The 14,835-nt window shown below is 43.5% G+C and overlaps 1 protein-coding gene across 2 annotated transcripts in view; it reads right to left on the reverse strand.

Annotated features, from left to right (window-relative positions):
• syne3 (spectrin repeat containing, nuclear envelope family member 3) overlaps window positions 1-14,835 on the reverse strand; it is a 91,477-nt gene that overhangs the window by 17,099 nt on the left and 59,543 nt on the right. For both annotated transcript variants that reach the window (XM_048599781.1, XM_048599783.1), the window contains 2 exons: window positions 11,886-12,035; window positions 3,548-3,703 (listed from right to left, as the gene is read on the reverse strand). In XM_048599781.1, coding sequence (XP_048455738.1) covers window positions 3,548-3,703; window positions 11,886-12,035 — 306 coding nt within the window. The remainder of the gene's footprint in view (window positions 1-3,547; window positions 3,704-11,885; window positions 12,036-14,835) is intronic.

Raw genomic sequence — 14,835 nt, forward strand, 5'->3', positions numbered from 1 at the left:
ACTTCATCAGGGCCTTGAGCCTGAAACAAACATTAAATAAAGTACAATTTATGGTTTAGAAAGGCATCATATATCAGCACAGTCGATATGGGCTAAAGGGCCCATTTTGTGCTGTATCGCTCTGCTTATGAGAAAGCAGCAAACTACCAGATCAATGGAGAGGTACCAGGCAATGCATTATAGACACTAGGTATTATCAACAAGGATTGCAAGAATATGCATTCTCTAAACGTAACACAAACGAGATAAATGAATTCCATTCATATGAAGCTCTCTGGTGAATTTATTTATAATTAAATTAATATATATACACACAGACACAATAGTGTAATCTCCGGACACAGCTTGTGCCTCGAGTGCTACAATGCAGAGGCAATGGCCACATTAAAACATCTAGGTACTTGATTCATTTGCGTAGCCAAGCTTTAAAGAAATAGCTTTCAAAGTGATAGCACATCACCTTGAAGACAGTAAGGGACCACAGATGCTGGTAGCTAGAGTCAATAAAGGCTGGAGCTGGAAGAGCACAGCTAGTCAGATAGCATCCGAGGAGCAGGAAAGTCATATTTTGGGCAGAAATGTTGACTTTCCTGCTCCTCGATGCTGTCTGACCAGCTGTGCTGTTCGACCAGCTGTGCTGTTCCAACTCCACATTTACGGGCACATCACCACCTTTTCAGGATAGCTCTTGTGTGCTTCAATACATTTACAGAAGGCAATACTAAGGGATAAAATTAAATGTATGGTTGAAGTAATGTATTTAGTAGAGACATAGAAAATAGCTGTAGTACACCATTTAGCCATTTGAGCCTGCTATGACATTCATTATAATCATCAAGTCAATAGCCAGCTCCCATTTTACCCAATATCCTTTAATCCCTTTTGTCCAAACTACTGTATCCAACTCCTTCTTGAAATCATATTTTGGCTTCCATTGTGGTGAGTTCCACAGACTCGCCTCTCTCTGGGTGAAGACATTTCTCCTCATGCTAGCCCAAAATGGATTACCCCACGGCCTGAGACTGCAACTGTTGGTTCTGCACGTCCCTGCCATTGGGAATATACTTCCAGCATCTGCCCTGATTTATCTGGTCAGAATTTTACAGTTTTCTTTGAGAAAGGCCGTCATTCTTCTGAACTTCAGAGGCTATAATCCTAACCATATTAACCTCCCTTTATCCATCAGTCAGTACTGGCATCGCAGGAATCAGTCTGGTAAACATTTGCTGCACTACCTCTACAGCAAGAGCGTCTTCCTCAGATAAGGAGGCTAAAATTGCACACAATAATTCCAGTGTGGTCTCACCAAGGCCCTGATTAATTGCAGCAAGATACTCATGCTCTTGTACTCAAATGCTCTCACATGAAAGCCAACATAATCACTTGCCTGCTACACTTGCATAGTTCTGAAGAAGGATTGAAATGTTAATTTTCGTGTCGGGACCCTTCTTCAGAAATGGGCCTGCTGTGTTCCTCCAGCTCCACACTTAACTCCAACTCCAACATCTGGAGTTCTTGCTATCTCTGAGTGAGTTATTACCCCACTGCGAAGCCTCCCATTTCTGAAGAACAGGCCCAACCCAAAACATCAACTTTCCTGCTCCTCTGATGCTGCCTGGCCTGCTGTGTTCCTCCTGCTCCACACTGTTGTCTCGGACTCCAGCATCTGCAGTTTTGGCTATCTCTGCGAAATGTTAACGGATTTCTCTCCACGCCTGCTGCTGGACCTGCTGAGTTTTCCCAGCATTTTCTCTTTCTGCTTCTGATTTCCAGCACCCGCAGTTCTTTGGGCTTCTTTTTACCTTCACGTTACTTTAAAGCTATGTCTCCTCATAACTGGTATTTCCTCCCTAAGTAAAAGATTCCGATTACCCATTCTGTCCACGCCTCCCTATTTTGAACCTCTATCAGGTTGCTTGTCAGCCGCCAAGGTTCAACAGAAAACAAACTAAGTTTATTCAATCCCTCCTCGTAGCTAATACGCCGCAAATCCTCGTGTCTGTATCAGCTCTCAAAAGAAATATGCAGCCAGTCCCATTCTCCAGCCCTATCTCCGTAGCTCTCTCGATTAATCCCTTTCAAATATATATCCAGATCTCCTTTGAACTCCTATTGAATCTGACTCCACCACACTTCCAGGCAGAGCATTCCAAATCCTTACAACTGAATAAAGGTTCTCTCCATCTCACGCCTAGATCTCGTGCTGACAATCTGGAAATTGTGACTCCTAGTTACTAACATACCAACTGATAGAAAAACAGAATATCCTTCTTTACCCTGTCAAAATTGTTCATCATTTTGAACACCTCAATAAGGATCATCTTAACTTTCTCTGCTCTAAGAATAAGCCCAATTTCTCTAATCTTTCTTTGTAACTAAAATCTGTCAATCCTATTATCATTTCAGCAAATCTCCTTTACACTCGCTCCAGGACTATAACATTCTTCCTTAAATAAGGTACCCAGAACTGAACACAATACTGCAAACAGACTGACCAATGATTTCTAGAGAAGTAGCATCACTTCCTTGTCTTTATATTCTTCGTCTCTACTTATAAACCTAAGGATCCTATAATCCTTCTTAACAACTGTTTCAATTTGCCTGGCCACCTTTAGAGAACTATGCACTTGAACCCCAAGGTCCCTCTCCTCCTGTACTTTCCTCAAAGTTGTACCATGGAGACTGTTTTGTCTCTATATGCTTCTTCTACCAAAATGTACTCCCTCACGTTTCTCTGCATTGAAATTCATCTGCCTGGCGACTGCACATTTGGCCAACTTGTCAATGCTCCTCTGAATTCCTCACAATTCACTATTCTCCCCAGCGTAGGATCAACTGCAAATTTGAAGATTTTTGCCCTCAACACCCATGTCCAAATAGATCATATAAATCTGAAAAAGTAAGGGTCCCTGCACTGATCCCTGGGGAACTCCATGACAGACTTCCCGCCACCCAAAACACATCCATTAACCATTGTGGTAACTGGGACTCGTCACTCTGTTTCCTATCATTCCACCATTTGAAAATCTGCCTACGTTAACATTTTTTGGTCTTTGTTATCAAAGGGTTCCATCAACTCTCAAAAAAATTTGGTGAACAATTTCTTTTTTGTAAAACTTACTGACTCTGCCTGATTTTATTATGATTCTCTAAGTGGATCGTTAAATCTTCCTTGATCATGGATGAGAATATTTTTGAAGTGACTTGCGTCAAGACAAACAGTTCCCCTGTTTTCTATCTCCCTGCTTTTGAGGAAGCGAGAGATACAGTGCAGTTGTCAATCTGGCTGCTGTTAGCATACATCTGCATCTGGATCCTCTGGAATAAATCATAACCGATTATTCACAGCTGATTCATTCCACCTCTTGTACCGGGACCTGTGGGCTGAGACTTTTACATTTGAATAAAGCATCTGGATTAAATGGCACTCAAAAAAGAGATCCTTTGCAAAGTGAAGCGTATCATTTACTGAATCGTGCTGCAAAATGAAAAACTAGAAGAGAAATTGGATTTCAGAGCTTCTGTAAACTCAGATCACAAAACATACCAAAAGCTCTTCAGCCTCCTTCAATTTTGTTTTATACAATATCCATCGGTATCGCAAATCTTCCAGCTGTTTCTCTTCTTCATTCACGCCAGAAAACTCAGCACTGAGGAGCTCTTCAAAAATTTTCTGGCCATGAGGGACACGAGATTGCAGCACCTGAAAACCATCAGTTAATCTTTTCAGAAAAGTTAAAAACATTGCCTGCTCTACGCACATAACTGAAGGAAGTTGTTTATGGAACATGACTTAAACATTACTAAAAGACAAGAAGTAGAAGTTCTTGCACTCATCAGTACATCATATTGAGATGTCACATTTGATTTTGTGCACATCAAACTCTCAAACTTTGTATCACGTGCAGCTGAAATAATTTTAAACAGCAACTTGACACGGGGAGGCAACTATATAGTGATAAGATCAGTGGGCTAGTAATGTGGAATCCCAAGAGAGAGAAGGGACAGCAGTCTCAAAGCACATGATAGAGAGAGAGGAGGATAGCTGCTTCATAAAGATAAGTCTCAACCTATGTTGGAAGAGCAGTAGAAGTGGTTGATGAGTATTTCTTTTGAATGGCCAAATGGTTTAAATTAGGAGGTGCTAATCCAGTTAAGAAGATCACTTTTAAAATATTTAGCTCAAAATTAGAGATATGTTTGGGTAGGCACTGTGTTGCAGCTTAATACGCGAGAGTTGGCAGATGTCAGGGTGATTCACTATGACCACATCTGCAGCAAGTATTGGCTACTTGAGAAACGTCAGCTCAGATGTGCTGAAGTTCAAGTTGCAGAGACTTCAACATATGAGGGAGAGGGAGAGGTATTTGGACACACTGTTTCAAACAACAATCACATCCCTTAGATTAACTACATCTAATTTGACACATGGTGAGGAACAGGGGGTGTACAACTGCAAGCGAGACAGATATTGGATTCGAGAATTTAACTTTGCAGAAGCCACAGCCAGAGCCCTTGTCCAACAAGGACAGGGTTCTTGATCCCAGTATGGACATGGGCATAGACTGCAGAGATGATGAGCAAACTGAACACATCACAGTGGTCCAGACAGCAATTCAAGTGAAGGGAAAAAGAGACATGTAGTAGTCATGAGGGCCAGATATTTCGGGGAATAGATTGTTTTCTCTGCAGCAAAGGCAGAGTGTCCCAAAAGCTGTGTTGCCTAGGCAGTGTCAAGGTTCAGAACATCTCTGGGTTGGAGAGGAACTTGGGAGTGGGAGGGGCTGGACCTAGTTCTAAGAGTCCATGTAGGTAACAATGACATGGGATTGGGGAAGAATTACTGAGGGATTACGTGCTGTTTTAGGCTAAATTTTTTTTTCATTATTCGTTAACGGATGAGGACATCACTGGCTAGGCAGCATTTATTGTCCATCCCTAATTGCCCAGAGGGCAGTTCAGAGTCAACCACATTGCTGTAGGTCTGGAGTCACATGTAGGCCAGACCAGGTAAGGATGGCAGTTTCCCTCCCTAAAGGACATTAGAGAACCAGGTGGGTTTTTTCCAGCAATCCAACAATGGGTTTATGGTCATCATTAGACTCTTAATTCCAGATATTCAAATTCCACCATCTGCCTTGGCGGGATTTGAACCCAAGTCACCAGAATGTTATCTGGGTCTCTGAATTAACAGTCCAGCAATAATACCACTAGGCCATTGCCACCCCATTAAAAATTAAAAAGCACAACCACAAAAAAAAGTCAGGTGGGAAATGTTAAGAATCTGTATTCTTGGCCCGTTTTAGAGGCTTCCTGTTTAATTATTTTTTCTGGGCTTGAGTTGAAATGGACACCTGGGTTTTCCTCTCTTTACAGAGGTCAATGAAGGAACTCGGTGATCCGTGGTGTGCCGCAGGGGTCTACTGTGCGACCACTGCTCTTTGTGATCTTTATAAATGACTTGCATGAGGAAGTGGAACGGCGAGTTAGTAAGTTTGCCAATGACACGAAGGTTGGTGGAGTTGTGGACAGCGTGGAGGGCTGTTGTAGGTTGCAACAGGACATTGACAGGATGCAGAGCTGGGCAAAGGAGTGGCAGATGGAATTCAACTCAGAAAAGTGTGAAGCGATTCATTTTGGAAGGTCAAATTTGAATGCAGATTACAGGGTTAATGGCAGGATTCTTGGCAGTTTGGAGGAACAGAGGGATCTTGGGGTCCACGTACATAGATCCCTCAAAGTTGCTACCCAAGTTGATAGGGTTGTAACGAAGGCTTATGATGTGTTAGCTTTCATCGGCAGGGGAATTGAGTTTAAGAGCTGTGAGGTTATGCTGCAGCTCAATGAAACTCTGGTTAGACCACACTTGGACTATTGTGTTCAGTTCTGGTCACCTCATTATAGGAAAGATGTGGAAGTTTTAGACAGGGTGTAGAGGAGATTTACCAGGATGCTGCCTGGACTGGAGTGCAGGTCTTATGAGGGAGCTAGGGCTTTTCTCATTGAAGTGAAGAAGGATGAGAGGTGAGAAGGATAGAGGTTTACAATATGATGCCAGGCATAAATAGAGTGGGTAGCCAGAGACTTTTTTCCAGGGCGGAAATGACTATTACAAGGGGGCATAATTTTAAGGTGATTGGAGGAAGGTATAGGGGAGATGTCAGAGGTAGGTTCTTTACACAGAGAGTGGTGGGCATGTGGAATGCGCTGCTGGCAGTGGTAGTGGAGTCAGATACATTGGGGGCATTTAAGCGACTCTTGGATAGGCACATGGAGGATAGTAAAATGTAGTGTATGCAGGGTAGATTGATCTTAGTAGGATAATAGGTCGGCACAACATCGTGGGCCGAAGGGCCTGTACTGTGCTGTACTGTTGTATGTTCTATGAAAGTGCAACTTATTTTTCACAAGATATATCTTGAAAGTCAACATGTTAACTGCAGAGTCCCTGCGTGGGGTTTATGATTATTAGGTGACAGTTTCTGCTTTGGAGTGTGTTCGGATTTTGCAGTTGGAGAAGGAGAAGAACTTCCCAGCTCAGCTTTCCTGTTTCCGGACGCCTGGTCCAGTCTGAACCTCAACTGTCATCTGAAGAGCACCTAGAAGAATCTCAACATGTTCCTTGAGTAATCTGCATTGGCAAAGACTGATTGCATTTGGTGACACCCAGCATTATGCATGTGAATGACAGCCATCTGAACATCTTAGAACATAGAACACAGAACAGTACAGGTCCTTTGGCCCACGATGTTGAGTCAACCTATTATCCTACTAAGATCAAACTGCCCTGCATACACTACATTTTACTATCCTCTATGTGCCTATTCAAGACTCACTTAAAAGACTCCAAAATATCTGACTCCACTACCACTGCCGGCAGCGCATTCCACACACCCACCACTCTCTGTGTAAAGAACCTACCTCTGACATCTCCCCTCTACTTCCTCCAATCAACTTAAAATTATGCCCCTCATAATAGTCATTTCCACCCTGGGAAAAAGTCTCTGACTATCCATTCTCTCTATGCATCTCATTATCTTGTACACCTCTATCAAGTCACCTCTCATCTTTCTCCGCTCCAATGAGAAAAGCCCTAGCTCCCTCAACCTTTCCTCATAAGACCTGCCCTCCAGTCCAGGCAGCATCCTGGTAAATCTCTACACCCTCTCTAAAGTTTCTACATCTTTCCTATAATGAGGTGACCAGAACTGAACACAATATCCCAAGTGTGGTCTAATCAGAGTTTTATAGAGCTACAGCATAACCTTGCGGCTCTTCAACTCAATTCCCTGGCCAATGAAAGCCAACACATCATACGCCTTTGTTACAACCCTATCAACTTGGATAGCAACTTTGAGGGATCTACGGATGGGGATCCCAAGATCCCTCTGTTCCTCCACACTGCCGAGAATCCTGCCATTAACCCTGTAATTCTGCATTCAAATTCGATCTTCCAAAATGAATCACTTCACACTTTTCTGGGTTGAATTCCATCTGCCACCTCTTTGCCCAGCCCTGCATCCTGTCAATAATCTTGACGCTTATCCATTTTAGTTTCAAGAACTAAGACAAAACGTATTTATTTTTCTACAAAGAGAATCTGAGCTGAGATAACTCTGCTTTTCCCTGTCCCTGCTTTTATCATTCAATCACGGATCATAGATCATAGAATCCCTACAGTGTGGAAACAGGCCCTTCGGCCCAACAAGTCCACACCAACCCTCGGAGCATCCCACCCAGACCCATACCCCTATAAACCACCTAATCGACACATCCCTGTACACTATGGGCAATTTAGCATGGCCAATCCACCTAGCCTGCACATATTTGGGCTGTGGGAGGAAATCGGAGCACCCGGAGGAAACCCATGCAGACATGGGGAGAATGTGCAAACTCCACACAGACAGTCGCCAGAGGCTGGAATCAAACCCCTGTCCCTGGTGCTGTGAGGCAGCAGTGCTAACCACTGAACTACCGTGCTGCCCGTAAATGGGATGATGTTCTACCAGTATTCAATGCCTATTGCTAAGCGTCTTTGAGGTGGTGGTGGTGATAAGCTGCCTTCTTGAATAGCTGCAATTCACATGCTATGGATCATCTACAGTGCTATCCAAGAAGGCAGTTCCAAGATTTTGATGCAGCAGCAGTGAAGAAATGGCAACATAGGTCCAAGCCAGGGTGTTTGGCTTGGAGGTAAATTTGTAGGTGATGGTATTCCCATGTATCTGTTGCCCTATGTCCCTTGGCAGTAGTGTTTACAGTTTTGGAAGATGCTTTCTGAAGAGCTTTTGTAAGTTTGGAAAAATGTCTTGTAGATGGTACACACTGTTTCCACTGTGCATCAGTGGTGAATGGAGTACATGTTCAGAACTCCCGAGGAAGGGTCACCGGACCCAAAACGTTAACTCTGTCTTGTCCTTCACAGATGCTGCCAGACCTGCTGAGCTTTTCCAGCAACTTTGTTTTTGTTCCTGATTTACAGCATCCACAGTTCTTTTGGTTTTTATATGTTCAAAATAGTGGGTGGGGAGTCAATCTAAAGAGGTTTGGATTTTTTTCTGTATGGTGTCAAGCTTCATGAGTTTTCGTGGAGCTGCACCCACCATCGCCTCTAATGGCAGCCCCTAACATGCTAATAGTGGTAATGCCATTGAACATTAAACTGTGATGGTTAGATTCTCTCTTGTCAGAGGCAGTCATTGCCTAGCACTTTGCTGTTAAAAATGAACCAGTTGAAGATGGCCAAGGTCAGGGCATGGCCCTGATGATCTCCAGCAAAGATGGTCTGGGGCTAAGATTAAAGACCTCCAACAGCCAGAACCATCTTCCTTATTGAAAGGCATGACTCTAACTAGCAGAGAATTTTCCCCCAACTCCCACCAACTCCACTTTTGTGAAGGGATCCTTGATGTCAAGGGCAGTCACTCTCACCTTGGCAGTTCAGCATGTTAACTAGGTTTTGACCAAGACTAATGTGCTGGAGGGGTGTTCAGTTAGCTGAATGGCTGGTTTGAAATGCTGAAAAACACCAACAGCACAGATTCATTTCCTGCACCAGTTGAGATTACCATGAAGGTGCCTCCTTCTCAAACTCTCCCCTCTCCTGAAGTGGCGACAGGTTAAACTCCACCAGTCATCACTCTCCTAAGAGCAGCCCTATGGCTGTCTGGGACTATGGTGGCTGCTGATGTCAGTTAGCTCAGCTGGCTGGACAGCTGGTTTGCGATGCACAGTGAAATGTAAGAGCAACAAGCCAGAGAACCCTGAATATCGAGGTACATTCAGGACTGGGTAAGAGGAGTGGCTTTTTAACAAGTACTAAGGGAGCAAACCAAGAGGCTATAGTGGAGTACAGAAGATGAAGGGAGAACTCAAAGCAATTAGGACAACAAATCGGGGCATGAAAAAACATTGGCAGATAAGATTATGCAGAATAAATATATCAATAGGAAAAGGATAACCAGGAAATGAGTTCGGCCCATTAGAGACCAATGGGGCAATCTGTGCGTGGAACCAGGAGTTATGTACTTCACATCCACCCTCACTTTGGAGGAGGAGGATGTAGGTACAGAATTCAGGGAGACTGACAGGTTCTTGAGCATATTAACATAGGGAGTGAAGTGCTTTGGGAGGTTTTGGCAGGCTTAAAAGTGGACAAATCCCCCAGGGTAGTTAACAAGGAATATGGCATGCCTGCCTTCATCGGTCGGGGCATTAAGTTTGAAAATTGGCAGGTAATGTTGCAGCTTTATAGAACATTTGTTAGACTGCATTTGGAATATTGTATTCAACTCTGGTCACCACACTACCAGAAGGTTGTGGTGTCTTTGGAGAGGGTACAGAAAAGATTTACCAGGATGTTGCCTGGTATGGAGGGCATTAGCTATGAGGAGAGGTTGGAGAAACTTGGGTTGTTCTCACTGGAACGATGGAGGTTGAGGGGCCACCTAATAAAGGTCTACAAGTTTATGAAAGGCATGGACAGAGTGGACAGTCAGAAGCTTTTTCCCAGGGTGGAAGAGTCAGTTACTAGGGGGCATAGGTGCAAGGGGCAAGGTTTAAAGGTGATATATGAGGGAGGTTTTTTTTTTTTTTTTTTTTTTTTTTTACACAGAGGGTGGTGGGTGACTGGAACTCGCTGCCGGGGGAGGTAGTGGAAGCAGATACGATAGTGACTTTTAAAGGGCGTCTTGACAGATACATGAATAGAATGGGAATAGAGTGATACAGTCCCCGGAAGGGTAGGGGGTTTTAGTTGTGACTAAAAGCACAATGTCAGTGCAGCGTGTCAGTACAGGCTTGGAGGGCCGAAGGGCCTAACGGCCTGTTCCTGTGTTGTAATTTTCTTTGTTCTTTGTTAATCTCCTCTTGGAGAGGCAAGGTTTGATCAGGGATAGTCAGTATGGCTTTATCAGAATGAGGTCATACCTAACAAATCTCGTGGAATCTATTGAGTCGGTGACCAAGTGTGCAGATGAGGGTAGGGCAGCTGATGAAGTTTTTCTGGATTGCAACAGAACCTATAACAATGTCCTGAGTGGGAGCCTGATAAAGAAGGCAGGGTACCTTGGCAAGTTGAACTAAAATTCTCTCAGTGGGAGGGGACAGATGGTGGTGGGAGAAAGCTGTTTATATGACTGGAGGCTGGTATCTAGTGGCACGGGCAGCGCTGGGTCACATTATTCATGATGTATATACACGATACAGAAGAAAATGCGAAGGTAACAATAACTAAATTCGCAAATAACAGATTGGCTAACGGGGAGGAAGGAAGTCTTAGGTTACAGGAGGATTTTGGTCAGGTAGGCAGTCCAGTTGCAGAAGGATTTTAACCCTGATGAGTGTTAAGAAGTAACAAGACAAGGGAATACTTAAAGAAGGGCAGGACACTAGGAAGCTCAGAGGAACAGACTTGGGGTACTTGTCCAATGATCTCTGAAAGCAGCAGGACAGGTTGGTTAGTGTAGTTAAAGTGGCATATGGGTCATTTGCCTTAACAGTTACGGTGTAGGTTATAGCTAAACAAAACTTTGGGTAAGCCACAGCTGGAGTACAACGTGCAATTCTGGTCACCGTTCAACAGAAAGGATGTGATTACACTGGAAGGAGTGCAGAGCTGCTCTGCCAGAATGTTGCTTGGGATATAGCACTTTAGCTACAGAGAGGCTGGATTAGCTCAGGTTGTTTTCTTTAAAGCAGAGAAGGCCGAGGGTGGACCTGACTGAGGCGTCTAAGGTTATGAGGTGCTTCTACTGGGTGGACAGAAAGCAGCTGTTCTCCTTCGTTGAAAGGTCAATAACAAGCGGGTGCACCTTTCAGGTGAAAGGTCGGAGGTTTAAAGGGGATAGGAGGAAAATTGTTTTCACCTCGAGAATGGTCAGAGGCTAGAATACATGCCTGGGAAGGTAGTTGAGGACAGTAGCTTGACAACCTTTAAAGAGTACTTGGATGAGCACTTAAAACATTCAAGGCCAATGGCCAAGTGCTGGAAAGTATGACTAGTGTGGATTTAAAGCAGTTTTTGTCAGTAAAGACTCAATGGGTTGAAGGCCTCTTCTGTCCTGATTTCAGCTTCCCGGTATCCACAGTTTTGTTTTACGATAGGAGAAGAAAGATTTCCCTGGGTCTGTTACTATGTGGAATTCTCTTCCCAGAAATTAGTGGGGGTGGGTCTTTGTATTTATTCAAGTCTGAGATAAATTAATTTTTGATAAACAAAGAAGTCAAGGGTAATGAAGCGGGGTTGGGGCAGACAGAAAACGGCAGCTCTGTTCACAAATGCAAGATCTTATTGAATTGTGCAGCGGGCTTGAAGGATTGAACGGCCTCTACCTGCTCTCATACTCTCAATACTTTGAATTTTAATGATTTCTAATTTTTCTGACCTTCAGGCCTTGTTTTCTGTTTTTTCTTTCTCTGTTACTCCGAGGACTTTTGGCAGCAAAAATGCTTGTCAATTTCCGATCTTCAGTTTTCAGCCACACTTCAAACTTCTTCAACAGCAGTTTGTGATCAGTGGGATCTCGACCATTCATCTATCAAAGAATCAACTGGACTTTAACAAATATGATTTGTATTAGACAAAAGCAAAGTACTGAAGATGCTGAAAATCTGAAATGATAAAGTGCTGGAAATAGCAATTATAACATTTCTAACATTTCCCAGTTCAGAAGAAAGATCATAAATTTGAAACGTTAACTCTCCTGGCTCCACACTGAACATTGCCAACATTCTTGGTTTTGATTAGACTGGGAATTGTGTAGTGCTTAACATTGTTTTAGTCTATAGAAATTAAACACAGTGAGATTACTCAACAGAAATAAATGTTGCATTCATTCTATAACAATATTTATGTGTGGGTTATAGATCTGAATGTACTGACATACTTCCTGCAGTGCTGTACCAAGTAAGTATGATTTTTACGTATTCATTGATGGAATGTAGACAAGTACCTGTGACAAATACCCAATTCCCTTCAGACAAACAAAGTGCTGGAGAAATTCAGCAGGTCTCGCAACATCTCTGAACAAAAATGAAGTTAACACTGTCAGTCCAGTCTATTTAGCTCTAATGTTCTGATGAAGGGCCATGGACTTAAAATGTTCATTCTTCTTTCTACAGATGCTGCCAGACCCTCTAAGCTTCTTCAGCAATTTCTGCTTTTATTACAAAGTAGTTGTTCATTTTTTCAACATTAATGAGGAAAAAAGTCTTCACCTAGAGAGCGGTGAACCTGTAGAATTCTCTGCCGCACAAAGTGGTTGAGGCCAAACAGTAAATGTTCTCAAGAAGGTAGTGATATAGTTCCTAGGGCTAAAGGGGTGAAAAAGTGTGGAGAGAAAGCAGGAACAGGGACGAAGTTGGATAATCAGCCATGGTCATACGAAATGGCAGAGCAGGCTCATAGGGCTGAATGGCCTACTCCTGCCCTCCTATTTTCTATGTCTGTGTTTTTTATTTGCTTATTCTCCATTACAAGTTCTCTTGTCTCCAGATACAAGGCCGAATTTGTCTTAGTTAGACCTTTCCTTCCCACATGCGTAACTTTGGGATAAGGATTGGCTCGAAGGGCTGGGTCGCTAATGGGGATAGGCACATGCTGCGGCTGGACAAGGCACCGCCCCTTCAAAAAAGAGTATTTGGGAATAGGAACAAACCCGGAAATTATGGGCCAGTTAGTCTTACGTCAGTGGTGGCCAAATTAATGGAAAGGGCTCTGGGATATAGGATTTATGATCACTTGGACAGGCACAGTTTGATTCATGATAGTCAGCATGGATTTGTGAGCGATAGATCATGCCTCACAAGCCTAACTGAATTCTTTGAAGAGGTGACCAAACACGTGGATGAAGGTAAAGCAGTGGATGTGGTATACATGGATTTAAGTAAGACTTTTGAGAAGGTTCCCCATGGTAGGCTCATGCTGAAAGTAAGGAGGCATGGGATAGGGGGAAATGTGACAGATTGGATACAGAATTGGCTGACCCTTAGAAGACAAAGAGTGGTAGTGGATGGAAAATATTCAACATGGTTCTCAGTTACGAGTGGTGTACCACAAGGATTTGTTCGTGATTTTGAGATTTTTGTAAATGATTTGGACGTAGAAGTGGAAGGATGGATTAATAAGTTCGCTGACGATATGAAGGTGGGTCGAGTTGTGGATAGTGCGTAGGGCTGTTCTAGGTTACAAAGGGACATTGATAGGATGCAAAGCTGGCCTGAGAAGTGGCAGATGGAATGTGAGAGCTGATTCATTTTGGAAGGACAAACTTGAAAGCAGAATACAGGGTTAACAGAAAGATTCTTGGCAGTGTGGAGGAGCAGAGGGATCTTGGGGTTCATGTCCACAGTTCCCTGAAAGCTGCCACCCAGGTGGATAGAGTTGTTAAGAAGGCGTATGGTGTGTTAGCTTTCATCAATAGAGGGATTGAGTTCAAGAGCCATGAAGTTATGCTCCAGCTATAAAAAACCCTGGTTCGGCCACATCTGGAGTATTGTGTCCAGTTCTGATCGCCTCATTACAGGGAAGATGTGTAAGCGTTGGAAAAGATAGAGGAGATTTACCAGGATGTTGCCTGGAATGGAGGGAAGGTCTTACGAGGAAAGGTTGAGAGCGCTAGGGCTTTTCTCTTTAGAACGACAAAGGGTGAGAGGTGACCTGATAGAGGTGTACAAAATGATCAGAGGTATAGATAGAGTGGATAGCCAGAGACTTTTTCCTAGGGTGGAGGTAGCTATTACGTCGGTGCATAGTTTTAAAGTGAGTGGAGGTAAATATAGGGAGATGTCAGAAGTAGGTTCTATACTCAGAGTTGTTGGCGCTGTGGAATGCATTGCTGGAGAGGGTAGTGGAGTTGGCCTCATTAGGGGCATTTAAGCGGCTATTAGATGGGCATATGTATGATAGTATAAGGTAGGGGTGGAGGTTAGATCAACCTTAGGTTTAGGGTAAAAGTTCGGCACAACATCGTGGGCCGAAGGGCCTGTACTGTGCTGTACTGTTCTATGTTCTATTTCTGGAGGAAGAATTGATATTCCCCCCCAGACAGGGGGAAATATCAGTTATGGAACATAGAACATAGAACATTACAGCACAGTACAGGCCCTTCGGCCCTCGATGTTGCGCCGACCTGTGAAACTAATCTGAAGCCCATCTAACCTAAACTATTCCATTATCATCCATATATTTATCCAATGACCATTTAAATGCCCTTAAAGTGGGCGAGTCTACTATTTTTGCAGGCAGGGCATTCCACGCCCTTACTGCTCCCTGAGTAAAGAACCTACTTCTGACATCTGTCCTATATCTATCACCCCTCAATTTAAAGCTATGTC

Source organism: Rhincodon typus, chromosome 8 (genome assembly GCF_021869965.1).
Source record: "Rhincodon typus isolate 14 chromosome 8, sRhiTyp1.1, whole genome shotgun sequence".
Lineage (NCBI taxonomy): Eukaryota > Metazoa > Chordata > Chondrichthyes > Orectolobiformes > Rhincodontidae > Rhincodon > Rhincodon typus.